At 49.5% G+C, this 26,638-nt stretch overlaps 6 protein-coding genes across 6 annotated transcripts; 5 read left to right on the forward strand and 1 right to left on the reverse strand.

Annotated features, from left to right (window-relative positions):
- Positions 1-2,099: 2,099 nt before the first annotated feature.
- ACO1O0_002775 (uncharacterized protein) lies at positions 2,100-3,544 on the reverse strand (the record flags this gene model as incomplete). The annotated part of the gene is made up of 2 exons (XM_083192239.1): positions 2,100-2,614; positions 2,713-3,544. The coding sequence occupies 2 exons, from the start codon at positions 3,542-3,544 to the stop codon at positions 2,100-2,102; spliced, it is 1,347 nt and encodes a 448-aa protein (XP_083051296.1).
- A 1,903-nt stretch (positions 3,545-5,447) lies between these two features.
- On the forward strand, positions 5,448-10,240 carry PYC1_2 (pyruvate carboxylase; the record flags this gene model as incomplete). The annotated part of the gene is made up of 13 exons (XM_083192240.1): positions 5,448-5,464; positions 5,525-5,649; positions 6,108-6,252; positions 6,332-6,369; positions 6,434-6,757; positions 6,905-6,974; positions 7,036-7,208; positions 7,286-7,689; positions 7,774-8,250; positions 8,316-8,392; positions 8,446-8,813; positions 8,880-9,842; positions 9,978-10,240. The coding sequence occupies 13 exons, from the start codon at positions 5,448-5,450 to the stop codon at positions 10,238-10,240; spliced, it is 3,444 nt and encodes a 1,147-aa protein (XP_083051297.1).
- A 681-nt stretch (positions 10,241-10,921) lies between these two features.
- On the forward strand, positions 10,922-12,556 carry ACO1O0_002777 (uncharacterized protein; the record flags this gene model as incomplete). Its single annotated transcript, XM_083192241.1, has 2 exons — positions 10,922-12,370; positions 12,434-12,556. The coding sequence occupies 2 exons, from the start codon at positions 10,922-10,924 to the stop codon at positions 12,554-12,556; spliced, it is 1,572 nt and encodes a 523-aa protein (XP_083051298.1).
- Positions 12,557-15,986: 3,430 nt separating this feature from the next.
- Positions 15,987-16,677, forward strand: ACO1O0_002778 (uncharacterized protein; the record flags this gene model as incomplete). The annotated part of the gene is made up of 2 exons (XM_083192242.1): positions 15,987-16,019; positions 16,075-16,677. The coding sequence occupies 2 exons, from the start codon at positions 15,987-15,989 to the stop codon at positions 16,675-16,677; spliced, it is 636 nt and encodes a 211-aa protein (XP_083051299.1).
- A 5,340-nt stretch (positions 16,678-22,017) lies between these two features.
- Positions 22,018-22,680, forward strand: ACO1O0_002779 (uncharacterized protein; the record flags this gene model as incomplete). The annotated part of the gene is made up of 1 exon (XM_083192243.1): positions 22,018-22,680. One exon carries the CDS (start codon positions 22,018-22,020, stop codon positions 22,678-22,680), a length of 663 nt encoding a protein of 220 aa, XP_083051300.1.
- A 354-nt stretch (positions 22,681-23,034) lies between these two features.
- ACO1O0_002780 (uncharacterized protein) lies at positions 23,035-24,129 on the forward strand (the record flags this gene model as incomplete). The annotated part of the gene is made up of 3 exons (XM_083192244.1): positions 23,035-23,483; positions 23,533-23,734; positions 24,037-24,129. The coding sequence occupies 3 exons, from the start codon at positions 23,035-23,037 to the stop codon at positions 24,127-24,129; spliced, it is 744 nt and encodes a 247-aa protein (XP_083051301.1).
- Positions 24,130-26,638: the final 2,509 nt, after the last annotated feature.

Raw genomic sequence — 26,638 nt, forward strand, 5'->3', positions numbered from 1 at the left:
ACCGGCCTTGTCGTTAGCCAAATAGTCTGGGAACTTTTTCCTTGCAGTAGACACCTGGAGAATTACATAAGGTATGCAGAAATCACCGAGCCGAGGTTAGACGGCGGCAGGGACTCGTCTCGATCCTAACATCTAACAGGAATCTAGAAAGTTCTCATCTAGGGCATAAGTTGCAATGCAACAAATTTGTCACGTTATTATCGTGCATGCTTACTTTAGTTGTACACTCTCAACAATTGTATGATCAAGGATACTGCCTTCGTGGTACGGAATCCAGGTAGACTTTCTGTCCACAATGAAGCACACTTTTCAGTTTGAGGGAACTTTTGATCAAGGCCATTGCCCGTTTATATGCAATTGTTGGACACTTCCACTTTCAGCGTAACCTGTTGGCATCTCAAGCACGTTGGGGGCCAGATGGGAGAGTTCCAGACCAATCCCAAGTAATCCCTAGTTTCTCTCCATGTATGACTGAACTGGGATGTTGACGACATCGAGTGTTGCCTACATACAATTCTCTTCGAAGCACGAACAGCTAGGCCTGCATTTCAGGCATATGTGCGTATTGTACGAGGTGTTGGGCCACATACAGCGACAGGGTGTTGTGATCGACGTCTCGGCTCGTGCCAATTGATCTACTAGTACCTACATGAAGTAGACAAAATTACGGAGTACATGCAGTGGAATGATTCCAGTCCTTACAGTCTAACCCCCCTGAATGATTGTAAGCGTGGTATCTAAAAAGGGTTCTACAACGCAATAACAGAAGTTGTAGGTGTGTCATTAATCGAATAATAGTACTCACTCATAGGGAAAAAATACAACTGATCAGCCGTACCTTGTTTTGTAATCTGAGAGCCAGTTGTGTCTACCATAACAGTTGCTGTACGGCGGTGGCCCGCGGGATTGTTAGAAGGCTACAACAACCACGGCTTGTATAACATCTGACATTCAATCAGAGGGTCGATTGTATGCATCTTTGTATGATGAGACAAAGTATCCTTGCATGATGAGTCAGACTAACATGGTTCCAGTTACTCGTTGTAGATCTGGCATACGCGATGCTTTCGTCCCCCTCCCATTGTGCCGGATATACACGGCATATGTCAAAAAGGGAAATGAGTAATCGGCACACCGGCACATGGCGGCAAAGACAATGATGAAAAAAACACATGCGCCGACAATATTTCGGTCCGATAAGCGATGAGGGACAAGAGGCGTTGCAGACGTCGATAACCGCCTTCTGTAAATAACCAGTTGTTCAGGGTTCGTTGAACAGCGACTGCATTCATCATGCCAGGAGGTGGCAAAGCAGAGAGAGATGTGGAAGGGTGAAGTATTGCTAAATGCGTAGGATCATGGCGTGACGCCTCGTTTAGCCGTATCTGTCTAATGCCATTCGGCTCATAACAAGGAGGGAAACAACCTAAACACACCACAACATGGTTACATCGCAGGTTCCCTCAGTTCGAAAGGTCGTGAGAGCATGGGCTATATACCTCATTGCTGAAGAATTTGCGGCGTCTGGCATGTAGTAGCCAATGATGGATAATGGATATCACGAACGAAGCCGTGCTGACGGGCTGACAGGCGGTAAGGGCCGTGTGGGTCTATGTATATGCACTGCACGATGGGGGCCACGGGGCAGCGGTAAGTGGGCCGTGCTACTAAAGCGGCACATTATCCGAACACTTCAATTTCAGCCTTGGCCATAGCCCGGCTGGCACTAACCACGGGGCAGGTACTCCGTATAGGGGGTACGCATAGAGTGAAATTTAGCTGGGTAGAGGCTGGTACCCTGCTAGAGTAACGGAGATAGGTAGATATGTTACCATACAGGGTATAAATGTAGAAATTATAAGATTATTTAATATTTCAATTTATATATTAGTTAAACCTACTTTTAAAAGTATCCAATCTACGAATATAGTAAAGGCATTTTAACCCCCTATAGACTAATATTATTACCTTCCAGATAATATAAAATAAGCTCAGGTAATGCTACCTTATATTTCTACTAATGTTAATTATTATACCTAAACCCGCCTGGATGTTACTTGCCGTGCTATGGTCACTGCACCCATAACCTTCTCTTGGCTTCACTGCTCCGGCAAGGAAGAGGGTAGCCGCCTTTGTGACCGAATAATGGCTGACAGAGGCGCAGATACCGTCACCAGCAGCAAAAGTGCCAGCAGCGTATTAGCCCAACCGTAGCCCAGCTTGGAGTACATGTATGGCGCAGCGACGGGCATGAAGCCCCCTGCTATATAGCGCAGAGGCAGCACCGCCGCGACGGCCGAGGCAGATCGGTCTCCAAACAAGTCCACCAGATAGTTCATGATCGGCGTCGTGCTACTCGACAGCGAGAAGCCGCACAGCACTGTGGCCAGGGTCGGCACGATCCAGTGCACTTGCTTCTCGAGACTCCAGCCGTACACGAGCAGACCCGTGGGGAAGGCTACCATGGCTGGGATGATGGGAATCAGGCGGTTCTCAAGGCGAGGCGCCATATCGTCGTTGGAGTCTGCGTCGGGCTTTTTGCGGGACAGGCCACGCTCGAGGAAGTAATCCAGAGTAAAAGCGCACATGATGGCTCCGCTAATCGTACCGACAGCTATGAGAGTTAGCAGTCTCTTTTGAATCGTAATCATGATACAAAATAGCTTCTCGTTAGAAGAAGCACTTGCTGCAATTGAAGTCGCCGGCACTTACTCAGAGCAATGTATATGAGGCCTGACTGGCTCTCGGAGAACCCGTATACTTCTTGGAAGACGGTGGCAAGTGTGGCAGCCAGAAGGGAAAGGTAGGCGAACAGCATTGACAGATACAGGCCCATCAGAACTGCAATTCCGGAACTGCTTAGGATGATAAATGGGCGTATCGCAAGGAGAGCAAACGCCTTGGCCGTGGCCATGTTCCACCCTGTCCAATATTTTCCCGGTGACGGCGATGATGCGTTCTTCTCCTTGGAGGCGGCTCCGGTTCCAGCTCCAGCTCCGGCGCTAGCACCGGCCTTCTTGAGCGCCCTCCGGCGGATCACCGGCACGTACGACTCCTTTAGCACAAAGGCCATGATTGGCGTCAGGGCGGCCGTCATTATGGCCATCAGCCAAAAGCACCAGCGCCAGCTAAGGTACTGAGTGATGTAGCCGCCGGCAATAGGGCCCACCGCACTTCCAAGGATAGGAATGAGGCTCGTGATGGATAGGGCGGCACCACGCTTCCTCATCGCAAACAGGTCGCCCGTGATGGCCGGGTTCAGGCAAATAGAAGCAATGCATGCGCCAGCCAGGAACCTGAGGCATATGATCATGCCGAAGCTAGAGCTGAACCCCGATATCAGGGTAAAGATGAGAAACAGCGCATTAAAGAGGTGGCAAACGGGTGCGCGCCCCAGACGCTCTGACAAGGGGCCAATATATAGCGGAGAAATGACCTGGCCGAGGTTGGGCACGGTGATGTAGAAGACGGAGAGGAAGCCATTGTGGTTATGGAACTCCTGGGCGATAGAAGAGCTTGCGGGAGCGCTGATAACGAGAGACATGTTACTGTGACCAATATTCAGCACTCCAATTCTAATTCCTTCCTTTTTTTATCTCTTTTTTTCCCCTAGACATTATGCATAAAATAAAACCAGTGGCAGAGAGCATATATGCGCTTTTTCTCTGAGAATATACGTACACGATCAGTGACATAAAGGCAAGGAGAATGACAATAGACCACCTCCGGGTGTTCGACCAGTTCTGCGGCAGCGACGCATCGTCAACAGTGGTGTCAGTCACACCCACAGCCTCTGCTGTGCCGGGTTCAGCTGCTACCGTGGAGGGCCGATTTACTACTACTCCTCCCTCTCCCGATGAAGTAGGTGTAGGGGGTTGGGGGGAGAGAAGCTTGCTGCCTGTACTGGTACAGGGCGCCATAACAGCCATGTTGGAAATTTTAGCTAATTGTTGGCAAAACAGGGAGTAGAAGGAGAATGGAAATGGAATGGCAAAGTGGCGGGGCGAGAGCGAGATGTAGGATTCGCAGTAGCTGATGGTTGGTTCCGAGCAGTAGGCACATGAATCAAAACAGGAATGTGTTACGGCTTCAGTACCCGCAGGGTATTATAACTGATCTAATAGCACCCCTCTAACCCCCACCCCCCGTGTGCTTTTAAGTTAGTATATACTTTACAGGTATCTTTTTTCAATTTTCTTAAGTCGGGTTAGTGTATAATCAAACATTATAGTTTTTTTTTTAATTATATATAATTTACTCAAAAATAAATAATAAGGTAATCCAGCTTAACTTACCTATAATACAATAATGTTCGTTATAAATAAGATTCAAGGTAATATATTGAATAATATAAAATGTTACATATATATATATATATATACATATATTTATTTATTTAGAAAAGGAGATCATATATAAGATATAAGATTAGCATATTAAGGTTAGTATTATTTAATAGTTTTAAAATACGTAATATATATAAGGTAGTGTAATATAAAATACTATATATTAAAGGCTACTATTTAATATAAGGTATTTATATTACAGTTATAGCTAGTTAATGTCGAATATTTGCAAGCATAAAGGAGTGGTGGGTTTACTACGTTCGTAGACTTTTACATTGTCATCCTGGGCGTTGAGCCCGGATCGGACGGCAACGCGCCCCTCCTGAGATCGATCACCCTGCATGCAAACCACCAACACGCACGCAACGGGAAGTGGGCTATTGATCCCCCCCCGGGGTTAGGGATCTTATGCGAGGGCGGGTGGGCTACCCGGTAATGATAGGGCAGGCGAGGCAGCATCCATGATACATAAACAAGGGGGTATGCGAAATTCCGTATGACCCCTGACTTCCAACCTCAGACCGTGCCGCGACGACATGCACATGCAACGTACTCGTACTTGGTCAGCACAAAAATTACTAGCTAACCTACTTTGTATTAGACGTGCGCACATAGCCATCATGTACCTAGTGACGCAGCTGTTTCCCAATCGCAGTAAGCCTTTGAAGTTGAAACATAAGTCCATATTCGCTCGTTAAAGGTCTATTCTAACTGGTGGGTGATCCCTGCTAGATGATGCCCCATAATCTCTGGAAAAAATGGCTTCGCGTAATCCCTACTGGGGCGTGTAAGTAAGATGTATGTGTCCGTATTCCATGGACGCTGTCATTCAGTCCGATCATCTTCATCGATCACTCTTGCTCTCAAGGACGACTATGGCCTATGCTATCGAATTAGGAGCCCTCCTCATCACATTAAGGTTAGATTGCCAGGTGCAAGCACGTAATATACTGACAGAAATAATAACCCATATGGTACACCTGGAATCATGGAGATAACGCCGTGCTCCTTTATGCATCATATAAGGCCAGGATCCGTAGCATCTATCAGAGGCCATAGTGCACTAATCCCGACCTTCTGGCTCGTGCTCCTTTCCCAGACATGCCATTCCTTTCCAAGTACGTGAATTCAACCCCCAATCCTTAGGCCCAGAGTTGCCTAACCTGGAATTGAAACAGCGATAAGGTCCTTGTGGCCAACCGTGGCGAGATATGCGTGCGTATTTGCCGGGCAGCGCGGGAGCTCTCAATTCCGTCGATTGCCATATACTCTCACGAAGATCGCTATTCCGATCATCATCAAGGTACGTAGGGGAATGCATTCAATTAACCTGAGTCGTACTTTAATGTCTGATACTCGTGGTCGTAGCTGCAGATGAGTCTTATCTCCTAGGCGAAGCTGGTGAAATTGGGCCAAGGTGAATTCATGTCCCTATCCCATCACTTTGATTCTGTATCTAACCGGTTTCCCCATCAATTAGGGATGCGTATTTGGATACTGAGCGCATTATACAGATAGCAAAAAAACATGGGGCAACCATGATGTAAGTGTTGAACCTACCTCCGCGAGCTCGCATTGGAATGAGGAGATTAATTCAGCTAACCTGCCTTTTTCTCAGACACCCTGGGTACGGGTTCTTGTCGGAGGATGCCAGCTTTGCACGCGCTGTTGAAGACGCTAGTCTTACATGTAATAACTATTTCTTTGAACTCCCAGCACATGCCTCTCGTAACCGTTCCTAGCTAACAATCTACTGCGCAGTCATTGGGCCACCTCCAAGTGTCCTTGATGGTCTTGGGAACAAGATATCAGCACGGAAACTTGCCGTGGAATGCGGCGTGTCAACCATCCCAGGACTTGACTATCCCGTTTCGGGGCATTTAGAAGTTGAAGAGTTCGTGTCAAAGTATGCACACACCTACCTCACACGTCACATGTGAGGTCTTGGAGTATTGATGCGCATGTGCTGACCACACTGTCTCTAGGCATGACTTCCCAATAATCATCAAGGCATCGCATGGAGGTATAGTGTAGTCCTGTCCCTTTATCGTGTGGAAATTATATTCTGACGACGACTTTGTGAACAGGCGGTGGTCGTGGGCAGCGTGTGCTCAGAGGGGGCAGCTCCGAGGTCATAGCGGCTACCCTGCTTGAAGCGCGTACCGAAGCCAAAGACTCGTTCGGCGTGGATACTGTCTTTGTCGAGAAGTTTCTGCCTAGCCCAAAGCATATTGAGGTCCAGATCCTTGCTGACAAGCACGGAAATGTTGCCCATATGCTCGAGCGGGACTGCACAATCCAGCGGAAGCACCAGAAGATTATCGAGTTGGCCCCAGCCTTGTCCGTGCCGGAGCATACGCGGCATGGCATGCACGATGCGGCTGTCAGACTGGCAAAGCATGTAAAGTATGGTATGTGGATTCATCTTGCGCCTTGTTCCCCCGTTTTTATTTTGTATCAGGCGTAGGATATCTTCTCCTATGCTTGATGTAATCTAATATTCCAATGTTTCTCCTCTTTATCTTCTATTGTGTCCGCTAATTTTCCCCGTTCGTCAGAAAATGCCGCCACCGTCGAGTTCCTAGTGCAAGACGATAAGTTCTACTTCATCGAAGTGAATCCACGGATGTGAGTATGAGTGGCAAAAGCATAAGGCCAAAGCCGGCAACGAATTAACCATGGTACTCAGACAGGTGGAGCATACAATAACTGAGCAGATCCTCGACATTGATCTAGTTAAAACACAAATCCTGATCGCGCGAGGTGCATCCATCGCAGATCCTGCCTTGGGCATCCCCAGGACTCCAAAGGCCCACGGTGCCGCCATCCAGTGCCGCGTGACATCTGAGATGCCTTGGATGGGTAAGCAACCCAACAAAGGATCTTCTCGTAGCGATTGTAGCAGCCAGTATGCATTCAACTGCTGACATCTTGTCTAGGTTTCCTCCCTAGCTGTGGTACCATCACCCACTGCCAGTTTCCTGGAGGACCTGGTGTCCGACTCGACGGGTATAACATGTTCGCGGGTGCTGAAGTTACACCACATTATGACCCGCTACTATTCAAATGCATCGTACACGCTAATGACTTGGAGGCCGCAACTGCCAAGATGCTCGGGGCGCTCGAGGCGACCCAGGTGGAGGGCGTGGACACAAACATCGATCTCCTCCAGCGCATTTTGAAGGATCCACGATTTATGGAGCAAGCTTTCTTTACGCGATCGCTTGATGATGATCCCATTTCCTCTCAGCCGAAGATGCAAGGCGAACATTCGGGTTCCCAAAAGCTCATTTCTTTCCTTGCAGAAAGTTTCATTAATGGAGCACAGATCCAGGGCCAGATCGTGAGTGAATTTAAATCAGCGACACCAGAATATCCAAGCATTGGAGGTATAGGCGAGTCTTGCTGACCAAGTTCGTCGCTACAGGGTAAGCCAGAATCTCTGCGAGACCCTGAGCCGCCCGGACTGTCTAGGCCAGCAAGAAATGGCAATACCCAGCAGATCAATGGCAACCACAAGCTGCTCAATGGCAAACAAAAGCAGCTCAATGGGACCCATAGGCAGCTGAATGGGAGCCACAAGAAGCTCAACGGCAATCACAAACAGCTCAATGGCAATTCTCACCAGGCCCCTCAGGGCGGCTGGCGCAGCATTCTCCTGGGCCAGGGCCCCAAGGCATTTGCCTCGCGCGTCCGGAGCCATCGACGCGTTCTGCTCACAGATACAACCTGGAGAGATGCGCAACAGTCTCTCTTGGCGACGCGTATTCGCACCATTGACTTGGCCAAGATTGCACCAGATACCAATATCGCGTATGGGAACGCCTACAGCCTCGAGTGCTGGGGTGGAGCGACATTCGATGTGGCTTTGAGGTTCCTACATGAGGATCCGTGGAAGCGCTTGGTGAGCATCATACCATCCCCTTTTAGTTCCTGCAATAATGCCATATGTCTGACAATAATCCCCAGGCTACTCTCCGGAAACTCGTACCAGATGTGCCATTCCAGATGCTTCTGCGCAGTGTCAGCGGTCTTGCCTACTCGGCGTAAGTGTCACCATGACGAGGTCTTCATAATTTTACTTATATGCTGTGTTTAGTGTCCCGCACAATTTCTTGGAATATTTTGCTTCCCAAGCAGTCAAGAATGGAATCGACATTATCCGAGTCTTTGACGGACTAAACGATGTGGACAATCTTTCTGTCGCCATAGCTGCGTGCCTGAAAGCTGGCGCAGTGGTCGAGGCCGCCATCCTATACACCGGAGACATGCTGGATCCTAGTTGCAAGTACTCACTGAGTTACTATGTCGGCCTCATAGATTCCCTGGTAGCGATGGGGGCGCATGTAATTGCAATGAAATCCATGTCTGGAGTGATGACACCAGAGGCGGCCAAGATGCTTGTCGGTGCCGTTCGATCGCGCCATCCAGACATCCCGATACATGTTCACACGCATGATGCGGCAGGTATGTGTGCTCCTTGGAAGGCCTGACCTTGGAAATTTTATGAATGCTAATAGTCAACCTTTACAGGTACTGGCGTTGCGACCATGCTTGCATGTGTTGAGGCCGGCGCCGATGTGATCGACGGCGCAACGGATAGCATGTCCGGCACAACATCCCAGCCTGCTATGAGCGCCCTTGTTTCCAGCCTAAAGGGCAGAGAAGATGTCCCAGAGGTCACAATCGACAATGTCCGTGCCATCGACAGTTACTGGGCCCAGCTCCGTCTCCTGTACGCGGGATTTGATGCGAAGCTCTCGGGTCCAGACCCGGACGTGTACCTCCATGAGATCCCAGGCGGCCAGCTGACCAACCTCATGTTCCAAGCACGCGAGCTTGGGTTGAGCAACCAGTGGAAGGAGACAAAGGCTGCATTTATCGCTGCCAACCTGCTCCTCGGCAATATCATCAAGGCGACACCAACCTCCAAAGCCGTCGCCGACTTGGCGCAATTTATGGTCAACTCAGGCCTAAGCTACGATGAGGTGCTTGCTCGCGCAGCCGAGCTCGATTTCCCAGACTCTGTGGTTGACTACTTTGAAGGCCTCATGGGTAACCCATTTGACGGCTTCCCGGAGCCTCTCCGCTCGCAGGTCCTGGCCCGTGCCGGACGAGCCAAGGTCACCGGGCAGGCTTCGGCCTTCCTGAAGCCGGTAGACCTGGAGAGTGTCCGGCGGCAGCTGCGGAGCAAGTATGGCGATTCTATCACGGAGGCGGACCTGTGCAGCCATGTCATGTTCCCGGATGTCTTTGCCCAGTACCGTGCATATCTAGAGCGGTTTGGAGACATAACCCTGCTCCCTACTCCACAGGTGCTCGCGCCACTCAACATTGGCGAGGAGGTAGAATGTCCGATCCCAGGAGATCGTGTTTTGCGCGTGCAGCTGCTAGCAGCACAGCCGCCGGCCGAGGGTGAAGATGCCTCGTCAGAACGTGCAGTCTTCTTCCGTGTCAACGGCGAGTATCGGCAGGCTACGGTGCGAGATTCGTCCTGTGAGTTCTTCTTTCCTGCATCTACATTTTATCCCCATACACGGTATTTTAGTCGACCCGCATTTTTTTGCCACTGAATTATCTCCCCTTATTATACTTATCCTCCTTTACCCAAGCTAACGAAGGATGATAAAGTACAAAATCTATCTAAGCGGCAGCAGGCTGATCTAGGCAACACCTCCCAAATGGGCTCTCCATTTTCGGGGACTGTGTCAGCGGTACTAAAAACCGAAGGAACGCAAGTTTCCAAGGGCGAGGTTATCATGTCCATCAGCGCGATGAAGATGATCATCAACGTTAGCGCCCCAGCTGATGGCATTCTGTGCAACATGGACGTCAAAGTAGACGACTCTGTCGACAAGGGGGATTTACTGTTTGTGATTGAGAAGGCACCTTGAAAAAAAAAACATCATGCGTGTTTGCTATTGACGACGATATTTGCTTCCTACTATTCTCGAATTCCCGAATCTCGTGACAGCAGTATATAACAATACAATCAATTGTTCTGGCATCTCAGCCTCTAAGTCACTTCTTGTGCCGCCATGGGGACTGAAAACACGCTGTGGAATAACCTAGTCTGTTATTACTTATAGCTTTTGTATAGGTAGTAATTATTATAACTTGAACCTGCATGGATTACCTCGTACGTACGCGCTTATAAACGGGTACGGCTCCCTTCTCGGTTGGTAGCAGGGGCCCTTGCACAGTGCGTGGCAGACTGGAGAGTCATTTTGCGTCATGATACTCGTACGTTTGAGCAGTACTACTTCGTACGCGTACATACATGCACAAATTACGTGATCCTCATTACATGTACGCATTCCTCAATCCGCGCCGCGTCACCATGTCAGACTCTGTTCATTCAATACATGCCTGTTTGCATACCCTCGCTCCTTTGTTTGAAATATTCTTGTGCATTTTCTGATGATGCTGTCTGTTCGTATCCCAGTTATTAGGGCCATATACCGATTATCATGAGATCTCCAGATGCTCCCACCAGCATCCACCGTGAATCTAGAGGTCACACCTCAGAGTCGACGCCTTTACTTCAAGATGAGTCCCTCCTCGGGAAGCCAGCCATGAAGCCTTCGTGGGTCAAGTGGCGCGTCATTGTGCCCCTATTCATTTTCGCCTTCACTATGATGCTCGGAGACAACCTGTACCCTGGAGCGCTCCTCCAGGTTCTTGAGGATGTCATTTGCGACGACTACTACCGTCGCGACGCGCAGCGGCAGCCTCTGCCTCCGGACTCCAACACCACCACCTCTTCCCTGGTGTTGTCGCTAGCGACCGGTGATTGCAAGGTGCAGCCTGTGCAGGCGGAGCTCGCCTTTGTGCGCGGCTTCCAGCAGATGGCGCCCGTCTTCGCAGGGCTGCTGTGCACCGTGCCGTACGGCATGCTGACGGAGCGCATCGGCCGCAAGCGCGTGCTCGTCCTCAGCGGCGCCGGCGTCTTCGCCTCCCTGTCCTGGGTCCTGGCCGTGTGCTACTGGCGATTCCTGCCCATCCGCTGGGTCTGGCTGTCCGGCGCGTTCCTCTTCATTGGCGGCGGCGACGCCGTCACCTCCAGTGTCGTCCATGTCATGGTGACCGATGCCACCAACCACGCCGAACGAGCGCAGATATTCCTGTATCTCCACGCTGCCGATGTCATTGCTGGCTTCTTCGGGCCGGCCATTAGCGCCCCCCTGATGGAGGGAGGGCATGCCTGGCCTGTGCTCCTGATGGCTGATATCGTGCTATTCACGGGTGCTTTTCTTCTGACGCGAGCGATTCCGGAGACCCTTCACTTGAAGGACGACTCCTCCAATGGCTATCGAGATGAGACGTCTGAACCTGTCCTCTCACCCCAGACCACAGTCCCATCCTCGCCCACGCGCTCGGCATCTCCCTCCTCGGCCACCCCTAGGAAATCAACAGAGGCTAATCACGCTACAATCCACGGCCTGTTGGCTTCTCTACTCAGCGTGCTGACATCCAACCGGCAAGCCCTGTTGCTTCTCTGCATATTTGCCCCCCAGACCGGCGCTCGCGAACTCTTCAACATGATCGGCCTGCAGTACTCCAACGCCAAGTACTCTCTCCCCTATGCCCAGGGAAACGTATTCATCTCCTTCTTCCAGGCCGCGCAGGGGCTGTTCGTCCTCGTGCTCCTACCCGTGATCACTCGCGTCATCGCTGACCCCCGCGGTTGGACCGCCTGGAAGCGCGACCGCCTGTACACTATTTTGTCTATTGCCGCGACGGCAGCTGGGCTGATGGCCATAGCTGTGGCGCCGACCCTGGTGGTTGTGGCTGCCGGGTTGCTGTTGGTGGCGCTGGGGAGTTGCACGACGGGGATGCTGATCAGCCTGCTGGGCAGGACTGTGCGGCCGGATCAGGTCAGCGCAGTGTATAGCCTGGCGCTGACCCTGAGCATCGTGGTGCGGAGCCTCATGGGCCCGGTGGTGAATGGTCTGTTGGTCAAGGGTCTGGAGCTGGGGTGGTATTGGATCGGTCTACCCTTTGGGGCCATGGCGGTACTAATGGTAGGCATGATGGTAGCGAGTAGGTTCATTAGGATGGAGCAGGGGGAGGGTTCTACCCCGTAGTTAGAGCCGAAACTCGACGGTTTATCAAATGAGTCCAGCGTGAGCCGATGGCTATCCATTGACAAGATGACCGAGTTTACCGTGCTTGCCAATGCTAACATGTATTTTATGGCTATGTACTGACTTGTCTAGGTGGGCATCATTGCCTTGACCGAACGAGTCCCGCACCGTGACGTTAAATGCTGCCCCCGTTAGGCTACTTGATTGGACATGGTCATGCCATATTGAGTAATATCTAAGTCCTCCGGCTCATAACGGGCTATGAACAGCGTCAGGACGTCCTAACTTCGCCGTAAATCGCTAAAACTTTTCCTGATTAGCGATTTTATATCGCAAACCTTCACACGCAAATATGCACCAGCTATTAGAAATTTGATGAGGGTATCTACAACTAAGCTCTTCGCGTTAGATGTCTAGTAGAGACAGAGGTGCTGGCTCCACATCTAGCGTGTCCACAAGGTCCCACCGTGACCAAGCAGAACTTGGTTTGGATGACAGTTCTGTTGAAGAAACAGGCTACTTATGTTATTCGAAGCGTGCCTCCGCCGCCAAGTACTTGATGGGCGGTTCAAGAGCCGGCGTGGTGGGTAGCTTGAGCTTATCAAAGCGCGTCTCCGAGGAGGCGGACCGAAATACTGCTTTTTCCTTGGAGCAGACAGTGGCCCCCACGATTCATGGGTTGATGCGACAGTGCGCTTTATGCACAGGGCCGTTTTCGAGTTTCTGAGAGACGGCAAAGTTTGGGAGCTAAGTTGTGTAATGACGTCGGATGATCAGTTCGACGTTGGCACATCTATGTTGTTGGGGGGGGGGGGGGGGGGGGGGGGGGGTTGCACCTCGCCATGGAGACCATACTCCATGGGGTCTTTCGCGAAAGCCAAGTTCTCGAGTTTTTGTTTCCGATGGCATCAGCTAGGGCTCGGCATCTGATGATAAACTTTCCACGCAGAAAAGCGAACAACTTCTGTTTTCTGTGCTCACTCCTAGCTGACATCCCAGAACCGACACCGGAAGAGGACTAGGGTATTGCAGAAGATTCGCGGTGATCGTGTTTAATCGATTTCGACGACGGCAGATATGACGTAGGTTCGGATTTGGTTTCCGTGGACCCCGGCGGAGCTGAGATAGTCTACTAAATCTGGAGCTCAAGCCTCGAGCTTCGATTAGGGCTGTTACATCTTGTATCTATAGCTGCATAGTAGCTGTCTGCCGTCTTGAGACGCCCTACATAGTCGGGGTTATGGCACTAGGGTGAGCAATGTCGCCGTATACGTGGAGTAATATCGCCATAAGACGCAACATAATATCGGCGTAATACACAGAGTAATATGGCCGCAATATATAATCCAAAATCTCCATAACAAGCAGAATAATACTAACTTCCAAGTAACCCTTAGGCACTCCAGTGGACAATGTCCCCCTTCTCCGCGCTATAGTACTAGGCTTTTCCTCCAATAGACAGGTACCACACTTCACCGTTTTTTTCCCATTTGAACCCGTGACGTTTGAAAGCTGCATCAAGGTAGCGGAACTTGTCTGTCTCCACGCGCTAGTAGACTTCGGCTTCCTCGTTCCAATTCTATGGGGATCCCAGGACGCCGGGGCACATAATGCTGAGCTCTAGCATCTGTCGGATAGTGGGCCTCTTGGCAAGCAGATGTCGGACTGCATCTTCATGTTTCGAGAGGTCCATGCCCTTCGGCTCAATAAAAGGAAATAGATCTCGAGCATCGTCCAAGTCAGTTTCTTCCTTTCTACTTCCCTGTCGCTCAAATGCCGTTACGACCTTCTCTCGGAAAAGCCAGCGAGCACTAAAAACAGGAATTTGTATTCCTGACAAATCGATCACAGTTATATCGTTATCTGGGTTATCCAGATTATACTGAGGTCTTTGAGGCCAAGCATCAACATCGAATATCTCAATCTCGACTTGTTTGATAGATCCATCAGACCGACGGAACAATAGGGTCGGCACAGGGACACCATGTACCATTTTAGCCTTAAAGTCTGTAGGGTAGGTACTCAAAAGCCATGCCGAGATACTCTCAGCGTTAATGAGGCTTGTAGGTTGGACAACTAGGTCGATATCATCGGTGATACGGGGTGGAAGACCGTGGTGCATTTGCATTAGCACGGATGCCGCACCACCGCTGATGCTAAATCGGACATTCGACCGTGATAGGCATTGGACCAGCTGTGCCACAGTTGACTGAGCTCCTGCGGTCGGAGAAGTCTAGAACTAGAGGAGCCAGGCATGATTCGATGGGTATTTGTCTTAGTTGCCGAAGTAGAATGAAAGCTGTCAAAACTCAGAGTCATATATAGTTATTAAATTGATCGGTAAAAAAACGTCTGGTATTCTCAGAATCATTTGCGTCGAGTCGCCGTGGCCTCAATTTATATGTGAGTATCCTTTATTGTATAGTCCTCGAACGCTGACTTTCGTTCACTAATTACCACTTTGGAGCAAGCATGATGATGCCTAAGGGTGATCAGTGTGATCACCTGCTCTGTCCACGCAAGGGGCATCCCTTTCAAACAAGCATAAACTGTTTAATCTCTAACCCCGATGCCGTAAAGTGAAGGTTATAGGGAGCATGTTATCTTCGCTCAAAGTGCGATATCGACTTATTGAGAGGCTTGGGCACCCTTGGTTCCTAGTAGATTTCCAACGTACCTAGCAATTATTAACATTAGTAGTAATGCATCCCTTTAATAGTGCAAAGGCCTACATTCTATGAGCAAGATTATCCTAAAACATAGCCGTGGATGCATTAATTGGTTTGGTAGTATGATGAGGTGGAACGAGATATGGTCTCAATGTGTCTATTGAGCATACATCAGACCCCTGAAGGTTTGTCAGTGGGGCAAGTATAGGGCTGGATTTGAGTAAACCAAAGTATGCGAACTTTGAAAAAGCGGGCCCAAAAGCACCATCAGAGTACCGATGGGAAATATTATAGGGGGCTTTTTAGTGGGCTCAGGGATCTTGAGGGTATTTCAAAAGTAACTCCAGCCAATTGAGCAGTGACCAACCCCACTGACAAACTTTCAGGGGTCAGAGCGTACGTCGTAGGTGTGTTGTTGTGACCAAGTGTGTGTGTGTGTGGGTTTGAGCCTGGTCCCTGGGTAAGGGAGGATATCCCTTTCGCAAGCAGCTGGCTGAGGAGGAAACCCCATTTTACACGCAACGAAACGAGGAGGGAATCCCTTTCACTCGCAGCTTTGTACCATTCCCCCTTATTATGAGTTGGTTACATGTACGTACTCGTATGAGTAACTCATCCCTGCCGCAAACAGATACGTACCTAGTACTTACTTCGTAGTGGCTTTGGCATTCGGTGTGGGTCCTGCTGACATAAAAAAGCATGCTGGAACCATCACAGCCGGTCCGCGCTCATCAATCACGCACACGCAACCTTCCTTTCCGAGTCGCCGCCCGCTCTTTCCAGTAACGCATCTCCTTTAACAACATCCAGGCTCCATGGAATCTATTAAAACGGTCGCTTCGGCGTTAGAGTCTATCGAGGCCGTCGTTTGGGGTGAACAGGCGATGGGCGAACTTGGTGTCCCACTTTGTTCCGACGTAGGTGCTAATCAAGACCCATACCGTACCTATTCTAACCTTCTAATCATCCTAGCACTACATGCTCGTCATCGAAGACGCGGACCTCGAGAATGCGGCAAAGAAACTACGACTCGCGGGCTTTCAGGATTCGAGCTGGTCATATGGCGCCGTGCACCCGAGCTTCTATACTGGAAAGCTGAAGGAGGGCATCTACCGTGGCCTCGTCGAGGGCTACAGCAATCTAGACCAGAATTCAATCCGTTTCCTATTCCCGCCAGAGCAACAGACACCATCAGAATTTCATATCGCAGTCAAGGTTGTTCTGGTGCCAGCCTCCTATGCTCATATTGATATCAAATCGCTTTCAAATAAGGCTACTCGGGAGAAGAACCTCATCCACCCGGATGGTGCTGTCCTTCTCCTAAGCTTTATCCAAACGGCGCTTCGAGCGCCTGCTATGAGCAAGTGGAGATATGTTCTTGAGATGTGGGCCATTTCATACGTATACGGAGAGCTCATGCTTGATGACGATACCCTAGATACGTGCGATGATGAAGAGGCCAAAGCCTGGTTCAATGAGCATATCCGCAGGTTCAGTGGCGGCATTGATCGGGTTACATGCTTCAAGCGATTAGGCAGAGTCGGATACGATAAAAGCTTGGGACAAGAACGCTGATCCTATACCAACTCAATCAATGACATACGTTCCTGCATAATTGTGCAATGGTTGCCCAAACTAACCTCACTCGCCAAGAGGGCCACGCAAGCTTCGTGGAAATAAGCCTCGGTGTGCCTCTATGCCAAGGTGAAGCCGGGGAAACCATATTCGCTGACCTACTGACCGAATCTGGGGTCTAACGTTGGTTCTTCACATGTGGGCTGCTCAAGCGAGCTTGGCTGGTTCCTCGTCACCCGACTGCTTACTAGTGGTTTGTAGAATGCCAGTGCTACACTACGAACACTTAAGCGGAAAAGCTGTTGACTTGGATCTCTACAATTGTGGTGCAGTGATGCCCAACCGGACACTGAAGACCCCGCCTGATGCCTAACCACTGCCCGGGCATCTTCTGCAACCATAAACGGGGCTGTTCGCTTTGATGGATACAATTTTTGCGTACATGTCTGGAGGGCGTTCATCTCTCAAAGTTGATGCTAGCTACTAGTATCCTGCTATTATAACTCATCCTGAACAACACGTACCGGAGATTACTAGTCTCCCTGTGAATTTCAGACATTAAACCTTCTCCCGAATGCCTTTAATAATTCCCACAAGTCCGTTTTAAAAAGGATCAGCTAGTCCCTCTAAGCTTACCGCTCCATGTCCCAGGTCGAGCGACCCTAAAAGTAGTACTGCTCAAAGTAATCATTGACGATATGCCTCTCGCGCCGCGTACGTTTTAGGTTGATTATTAATGCCAACGATCACAATGTGGCATTGAATTATAAGACAATATTGGTGAAAACAAAAACCAAGATATCACTTTTTAGTTGTTGGGTAAATTATGCACACATGGTGAAATAGTTTGAACGATATCTACTGTACTGTACGAAGTAAGCAAAGATTGTTCCCCCTTGGCGTAAGCTAATTGTTCAAAAGCCAATGCTGCATTCGTACTCTAAGAGACATGGGCGCTTGTATGAAGGATCCACCCGTCTTGGGTACCGGATGTAACGAGGGACTTGGCGATGAAATAAGGCACGCTGTAAGATTTAGTTAGCTCGGAAACTTGCAAACGCCACATTGCACTTCCATCCACCGGGCCGTCTCCGCGATGCGCTAAAAGTCAGCGGTGGATCCTACCTTGGAAGGCTGATGATGCATGTCCAATCAATCGTTCGCCTTAGTCAGGCTCCTGAATCCACCCCCTACCTAGCTACTGTGATTTCCAGCGCTCAAGTCACTAAAGGCTCTATAGGTAAGATGGAAGCGACGGCATCAGGATTTGCAGAATATCGAAGTGTAACAACAAGAGAGGTGGCTTCTGCTTCTGCACATACCTATTAATATTCTTAAACCCTTCACTCGATAGAAACTATACGTAATTAGGCCCCGAGGTTCCCACCTTTACGAATCCCTATTATCATTTATGGCAAAGGATTAGGTTGAGCAACGTCTCATGTGACTTGTAAATCGCTGTGTTGTTGGCTGTATGCCTGTTGGTTATTTGCACATGGGGTAGGCTGCCGAGCTTCCGGTCTAAGGGGAGGGCGCGACGATCCCTTCGTACTCCGCACACCTCCAGGCGACGGCCCGAGCGATGGCAGGAAAATCCATGTCGCTCCACTTCATTTTCTGCTTGGCTCACGCGTTCGGACAGAACTCGGCCGCACGTAGATCCTGCAAAGCAGTTCGGGACGAGCCGTGATTGTCTCGGCTGATGGCGATTATGGCCTTCTCTACCCCACAGTACCCATAGTGTCACTACCTAAGTCATGGTGTTGACGTGAAGATGCGTGTTTGCCTCCGAACGATACCTCTTGATGTTGGTGACTTCGAATCAGAGATGTGGTCAGTAATCTGTTGTGTCTCATGGAAGTTTGATACTGCGCCTCGCGGGATCATTGATGCGGGGGAGATCCATCAAGAATCCATGAATCCATGAATACATCATTCCCAGATTGAGAGCGGTGGCCAGGCGACGGTAACGGTAGGTCGCGGGTTTAGCACCTGCCATACCAGTAATAACTATTACGTGACTCTTGTCGAAATTCAAAATTCTCCGTGGAAAGGGGACTTTTTGCCTTGAGCCACTCTAGTGCATCCGCCTCACACTCCATTATACTTGCATACATATACATATGTACGGAGTACGTATTATGGTTTAGCGCTGACTTGCTGACGAGTGCCTTCCGGAATGAGGAATCTGCCACTGCCAAGTCAGGCGTCCAATTGAACCCTCATATTGGTGGATTGAAATATGTCGTTGGTCATCCAAAAACGCATGACCGAAAACTGCATCTTCCCTCGGCCATGGTGATTGAACAATCTCCAATCGCAGTCATGGCGCTCCTATGACTTCGACTCTAGAGCCTAGCAGTCACTTCATTTGCTAACTTGCAGTCTCTAGTAGAACATATTGTTGCTTAGGAAAAGTAATTGAATGCTTGTCGAGAACGTAATTTTTTCAACTTGCAAATATGGTTGTGCTGGCCATGCTTTGCCGAATACTCGTTGCACTTTGCTGTCGTAGGCCTCCAACACGAATCCTGCATCATAAGCCGCATGTGCTACTACGAAGGATGCACGCAGTAGTCCAACAGGTCCGAAGGCTCGTCGGGAGGCAATTGGGAATCAATCAGAACGCAACGTTGCCCGGCACGCTGACCATTTCGTTCATCATCACCGAGAGTCAAGTGTCCATTCTCGAGGTCATCCAAGTTATAAAAGGCCGACAAGATTCCGCACAGCCAAGTCGTTTCTTTTCCACATCAGCTCACAAGTCTTCAACTACAACTACCACTACAGCTCTCTTCTCTGATTCATTTTATACTTCTAGTATACCCTTCAACCAATCTTCAAGATGCAGTTCACTAGCTTCTTCGTTGCCGCCGTCGCCATGGCTGTCGGTGCCCAGGCCTGCATTCCCAACGGCCGTGAGTACAAAAAAGAAGCGATCTACTATCCGGACAGATACTAACTACCTTATCAGAGAACGGCTGCAACACGGCTAGCCCCGACAACTACTGCTGCTCCGGCAACTGCATCATTGACGACCCCAGCTGGGAGTTCGGCTGGTGCGGGTAAGTTCACCAATTTCTCCCATGTTTAACCACTCCCTAATTCACTTTTGCAGAAACTAAGTTACCATGACGGCTTATATGCCTGTCCTTGGTATACTTTACCTCCGCCTCTCTCAAAAGAGGATGAAGTTCTGATGATGAGGAGGAGGAACGGATTAGAGGTGGCGGATGTTGAGTCGCTGCGGGTACCCCAGTCTCTTTCTTATCTGTGTTTCAATTTCGTACTTGACAAGAGCCGCGGCGTGGCTTATAGATAGCATAAAAGAACCTACTTTCAGGATCATGAGACCGGCCCTATAATGATGTTCTGACAAATCTTTATCGTGCGATATTAATTCTAGACGAACCTATCGTCTCCCTCAAATGCAGCCTGGATCGGGATAATCTTCGTGATACCAGTAGGCCGGCACTATATCAGATGGAGATTGCCGACCACATAATAGGACGCCGTGAAACAAATTTGTAAAGAAAAGTGTAGATTGCATGGCTACTCTATTCATATCTCATTTTCTTATTCTACGTTGTAGGGCTTTAGCGCCTGCCTATCCCTAATTTCCTAGCCTTGCCACGTGAGCACCCATGCGGCGTACCGCCTCTTTGCTCCCTGGCATTTTTCTGTACAGGGATTTTCAACAGCAGGGGCGGCCACTGAGTGTCTATGATTAAATAATCCAATGAAACTAGTTTCCTCTTTTGTTGAAAAGTTGCCATCTAAACCTTCGCGCTGTGGCTGTCACTCAGGGTCAGAAGTAATAGGCACGGCTAATTTACTTTACTGGGCCCTATCAATGTGCTATCCGTTACATATAGATACATCAGGTTTGTAGACGTATCTATTTAGGGCACGTAAACAACAAGGCGTGGGGGTTCATGTTGCGAAAATGAGGCTACTTTCAAGGATCGAAATCTATTAAATATTGTTGGCGAACTGTGCGCTTGTCGAGAAGTTTGAGTGCGTTGGTTGAAATTTTTAGTTCCTTCCCATAGGTACAGAGTAATTGATAACAACTTGGAGTGATGGCGGGTGATGTTAATTCTGTTTTAGTTTCTTAGAGCAATGCACTTAGCTAGTTTCGTAGGAAACCGCTATTTGGACTTTGAGTTCCGTCTATTACGATAATTATTGTGGTAGCATTCACATACATATTCATGTACTTATTATGGCGCTATTCATATACTTACTTATTATAGCGCTATTGCAAAGATGTTAGTACTAGAGACTGGACTCTCTTGCTTTAGAAAGTTGATCTGGCCGTACAACCTAACCTCCCTGGAGGCTGTTCCCAGCTAATGGTAAATCCTGAACCAAGTCATCTGGAACTTATAGCTTTAACTGTCGACGATTAGCTAGCATAGGCGTGCCTAGGTATTGGAAGTACCCTGCCCACTGTGAGGTTTCATGGGGACTATAGAACGGGATTTACCAGGCCAAATTATATCTACACAGATGTCACGCACCAACAGGCTTCGAATGATCCAATTTCGTGCTGAAAGTAAGTGCTAATCCCACGTTACGATAATCCTTTGTGATTGGTATTGCTTTTTCAGGAATGGTGTATTATGCCGTGTCTCACCTTACTGTAGCTGCCAACGGGTTACCTGAGGCATTGAGTGCATCATACGTAACTTTTGGAGCCTTACTCCGCAGCTGTACATCGATCCCACAGAGCTTTTCCGTCTATGAACTTCTGCTCAAAAAGCTTGGTGCCTTTGATAACGTCCAATGGAGAGCCTACCCAACGAAGTCGTTCGCATCATTTCTCAACTCTGCACTGTCCCGGACACTGCACGCTTGGCAAGGACTAGCCGACGACTCCACGCCGCCCTGAACGACGCCATTTATCAACGCAATAGGGAAGATGAGCCTCCGCAGGAATCCTGTGTCTTGTGGGCAGCCGCCTTTGGGCGAATCGACACCTTGAACAAAGCCATTTGGAATGGCGCCGACATGAATGTCGGCAAGTCTTTGTTTGCTTGTCGCGCTCGACTGGCATACCTCCCGCGAGGGGAGCAGAGGGGCTACATATTCCCCTCACCACTCCACCTTGCCGTAATACACGGTCACCGTTCCGTGGTTGAGACCCTGCTTGATAACGGGGCCGTCCTCGACGCACCTTTCCTCGAGTTTGCACATGGGGGGCCGCCGTCCTTCATGAGCCGACCGGGACTCGACAGGCTGCGATTCCGTGGCCTCCAGGATGGCACTGGTACTATCATGAAGTCATGGGTGTGGAAAACCTACGGAGGCCTAGCATCTTGTTATCGGCAAGTCGACATGGCGCCTTGGGAATCTCTGACCAAATGGGTGGCTGAAATCAATGATCCTGTCACCTCAGACCATGTTTACAACCATAATTCCCCCCATGAAGGGTTTCCACACGCCTTCCCGCTCCAGATTGCTTGTTGCAGCTGTTGGACAGAGGACCTGGCCTTGTTGCTGATCCAGCGAGGCGCCCGCCGCGTGTCACGGGATACTCTCGCCATCAACATGGCTATTGTGACTAGCAAATTGACTCTCTTCGAAGAGCTGCTGCAACAACACAAGGGCGAACTTGCCCAACAAGATAATTTTATTGTGACGCAGCTCCGGATGGCTGTTCAAGCAGCGCCCCTGGATATCGTACGCATGATCTTTCCCCGTCTATGGAAGGCCGGAATCGCAAATGCCTCCGAATCTGTTGGCGAGTGGGTCGGCGCAGAGTACTTTGCTGCGCTGGTCAGTGGAAGGCTGAAAGAGGCACTGGCGTTGCTGGAAGCCCTGGGGGATTCCAAGCTGGATGACTACTTTCGGCGGGTTTCCCTTGCTCACTGCTGGTACCCCGGCCTTTTAAAGCCCCAGGACTCTGACACCATGGACGTGGAAGAAGGCTACTTCCGGGATGCTGCAATGAGCCTATACAAAGCTCTGGCTGGGAAGAATACATCTGTTTACCGCTAGGCTAGAGAAAATACGTCGGATACCCGCGTCTCAAGCTCGGCCGTACCCACTGGGTTTTGAGGCAGCTTAGGAGGGGTAAAACACAGCCACCACCAATTGTATCAATTTTGCCCTCATGGCCCTGAGCATGCAGCAGCACAGCCAATGGTGTAGAAGCATATGCAAGAACATGGGTGTCGACATCCAATGGCCATGATCGGTCAAAGCAAGGCACCCAGAGTGCAGAGTGAGGCGGTTTCGTAATGCGGACTCCGGAGCGCTGAAGATATTCGCAATTGACTCCTCCACTCCTGTAGTCTGTCGATCATCGTACCATGATATGATGGCTGGCCTTGGACTCGATAATCAGAGGCCATGGATCCAGCTTCAGTACTTGGCCTTGTTAGTGCCGTCATCAATATTGCCGATGTCATAGCAAAGAGTGTGACCTCTCTGAGGAGCCTCCAGTCGAAATATCAGCATGCAGATTTCAGACTCGGTGCTCTGGTCAGCCAACTGCTGACAATCAAAGCCGCCCTAGGCCATGTCGCCGACATCATCAACAGCCCTAGCATCGGGTTCTTAGATCATGGAGCCTACTCTCAGCAGTTCTCGGACGATTTGCGCGTCTCCTTGTCTGGTTGCGAAGCCATGATCTGCGCTCTCGATGGCCAGTTGGCGAACCTGCATCGGGACGAAACAAACGGCTTGACAAGGGGCAGCAAGTTCACCATGGCCTGGGAGGATTCAACCATAGACGGATACCTCACAATGCTCAGCAACCAAACCAGCGCCCTTCAGCTCCTCCTAACATCGTTACAATGGTGGGTACAAACAAGTCAAACTTTCGATCAGATACTTACACTTTTCCAGTCGAAGCTCCTTTGCCAGAAATGATATCTTGCAGAAGGAGACGACGCGACGTATCTTTGAACAGATCAAAGACGACACGTCATCCCTGCTATGGTTGTACGATGAGGAATCTCTGCTCTCATTTAGAAGCGCGGGGCCTCAGCCAGACCTCTCCACCGTCACGGCAGAGTTCTCCTTTGACGGGGAACTCATGACCTCTAAGGTATACCGAACGGCAATGCGCTCGCACATGATCTTTGCCATTGGCGGCGGCGGGAATAGAGCGGCTGAAGCGGCGGATGACGAGTCACCATCGGGCCGTCCGCCTTCGATGTTCAGGATGAGCCGCCGGTTTTCCATCCACAGCACAAGGCTACCCGAGATAGAAGACAGTGGGTCCGTCAACTCTACTCTTCTCAACAGGGACTCTGTTTCATCCCGGGCACACATGTTATCACCAACTCAGGGCCGAACACATGACCACGTTCAAGTCCAAGCCAGGCCTCGTTACGACGATGCCAGCAGTCTACGCTCCAGCAGTACCAGCTTGCACTCCGTGGCAAATGCCTCGCTGCGGCGCTTTTGGCGCCGGAGAGAACAGCTCTCTGCTCCGTCTAAACCAATATTGGCGGTGGCACCTGCTTTTGCGCCTAAGGATGCTACCAATATCGCTGTCCTTGGTACATCAGAGAGCGGTAAAAGCACTCTCGTCAAGTCACTCATTTACACATTTGGTGGTTATGATATCCGAACACGTCGATCATATATCGAAGACATTTTCAGACAAACTGTCGACGCCATGCTTGTGCTTACCAGAGGGATTGCAGAGGCGACGAGAGACCCCAACCAATGGCCTCTGAACCCTGCTGTGGGCAGCAATATAGAATGCAGCTTTGCCTGGGAGCTAAAATTATTGGAGACTAGTCTTCTCCTTGACGACTTTTGCTCAACATCAATGGACCCAGCTGTGACTAAAGCTCTTTCGGTATTATGGGCCCAGCCTGAGCTCAGAGCTAGCCTTGCCAATCTACGAGCTCAAGACTATCTGCCACAATCAACAGAGTAGTGAGTTTACTACCCTCTTTCTGTAATGCGCTAGTTATGAGTGCATGCTCACAATTATTTGAAGCTTCTTGGAATCGATCGAACGTCTTACAAAGGCGAACTACCTCCCCTCGGCTAGCGACATACTCCGCACATACCAGAAGACGGTGGGGATTTCCCTGTCAAACTTCGAAATGAATGGGAAGTCTTACAACTTCTTTGACGTTGGAGGCACCAGGGTGGAACGCAGAAAGTGGGTACATGCGCTGTCTCAGGCAGATATGATGGTATACACCTTTGACGTTGCCTGCTCTGGTGACACAACGATGTACAACAGCCTCGATGCTATGGACGAGCAGGTCAATGTCTTGAAGAGTCTCTTGGATAGCCCACGCGTAACTACGGGAAAAGCAGTTATCATCTTTACTAAGGTTGACAAGCTCACCCCACGAGTTATAGGTCGGTTATTGTCGAGCGAGTTATTTCGAACCTATGTAGGGGACACCTCAAGTGTTGAGGGTGTACTTGGTCATCTGGCCCGTGAGCTTGCGTCGCTGGGTAAAGAGCCATGGAAGAAAATCACGTTCTGGAAGGCCAGTATCGCCTGGTCCTCGACAGAGTTGGCAGATGTGGCTTTAACCGCTCTAGAGCAGTTGGATACAGAGATAGATGACCTTAACGGATGATTAACAGCTATCATTCCATACCATACGACTATGAGGGTGCCCACGTGACTACGAGTTGGTTGTAAAAGTCGTAGCTTGTGCAGCAACGCCAACTTCAACCCTCAGAGGTCAACAATGTCTCTTTACCTTGGTGTTTGAAGAGTTGGCCTCTAGTGGGTTGCGGTAGTTACATTTGTATATCTGTGTGTACATCTGTGTGTACATCTGTGTGTACATCTGTGTGTACATCTGTGTGTACATCTGTGTGTACATCTGTGTGTACATCTGTGTGTATATCTGTGTGTATATCTGTGTGTATATCGAGGTGCTTGCCTGCTTATGTACATAGCTTGACTTGACGACTCCTACGGTGGAGAGTGAGGTTTGATCTTTAAGTAAAATGGGAATAGGGGATAGATCCACGGGTTTTCTAATAAGCTATAGAACTGGCGGTGGTGCCCACGTGCTTAATAGCTGAGTAATTGGTGCATCTTCTGGAACCAGGCCAATAGGCGTTGAAATAAGTCCGTGAAGCCTCATCTAGATAGCTCCATCCCCGTCTCCGATGCCCCACTTTCTCCGATCGGTGAGTGGGGTCATCCGGTCCCGAGGTTCTGGATAAAGTTGACTGCCGTCGGTCCCTTATGATCATCATCCATAACATTGGGAGCTTTATGGAATTTTCTCATCGGGGGTAAGGCAGATCACGCGGAGCTAACGTGTTTGGCGTCACCTATGTCAGCCTGCTACGCCACTTGACATCGGCTCGTCCCTGGGAAGTAACTGGGGGTATTGCGAGGTACTACTTCTGGTCTCCTCGCAGTTCAGTCATGAGATAGCTGGAAGCATACTAATTATAGTAGACCTCCTATTGTTTGCTATCTTAAAGTCGGATCTTGGCATGTAGAACCAAGATCTGTCTAACAAAGGCTGGGATGACCCAGACATCTTATATTGAAGCGAGGTCTTACCAACGGCAACGTAGCTAACAGTTGACACATGGCACAATATTAAGCTGCAACTGAAGAGGCAGTCGCTCAAAATCGTGATGGTATACCAATGTGGACCATTTTTCATATGTTTTAACTTTTTATGCCGCTCTGAAGAAACTATACACAAATGACATCGATTCTCTTTTAGGCTGGATACTGCACATAGATTCTGACACTCTTCTAAGATTTCTGCCATGGCAAAGAACTAGATAATAGAGCTGTAAGGTAGAATTTTGAAAAAAAAAAAAATAAGAAAGAGGAAGCAACGGATGGCGTAATAGTTGATACCTGAGTAAAGGAAAGCTGACTGAGGCGGGCTCGGGCAACCTCGTAGACTTGAAGCTAAAATAGATGTGCTTACAAAGTCCTTATCATTTGGATTACTAGAAAGCTGACTTTGTAATAGTAGTTTAGTAATGGCGCACC

The sequence above is a fragment of the Amphichorda felina genome (genome assembly GCF_050947745.1).
Source record: "Amphichorda felina strain 45539 chromosome Unknown scaffold_3, whole genome shotgun sequence".
NCBI classification, from domain to species: Eukaryota; Fungi; Ascomycota; class Sordariomycetes; order Hypocreales; family Bionectriaceae; genus Amphichorda; species Amphichorda felina.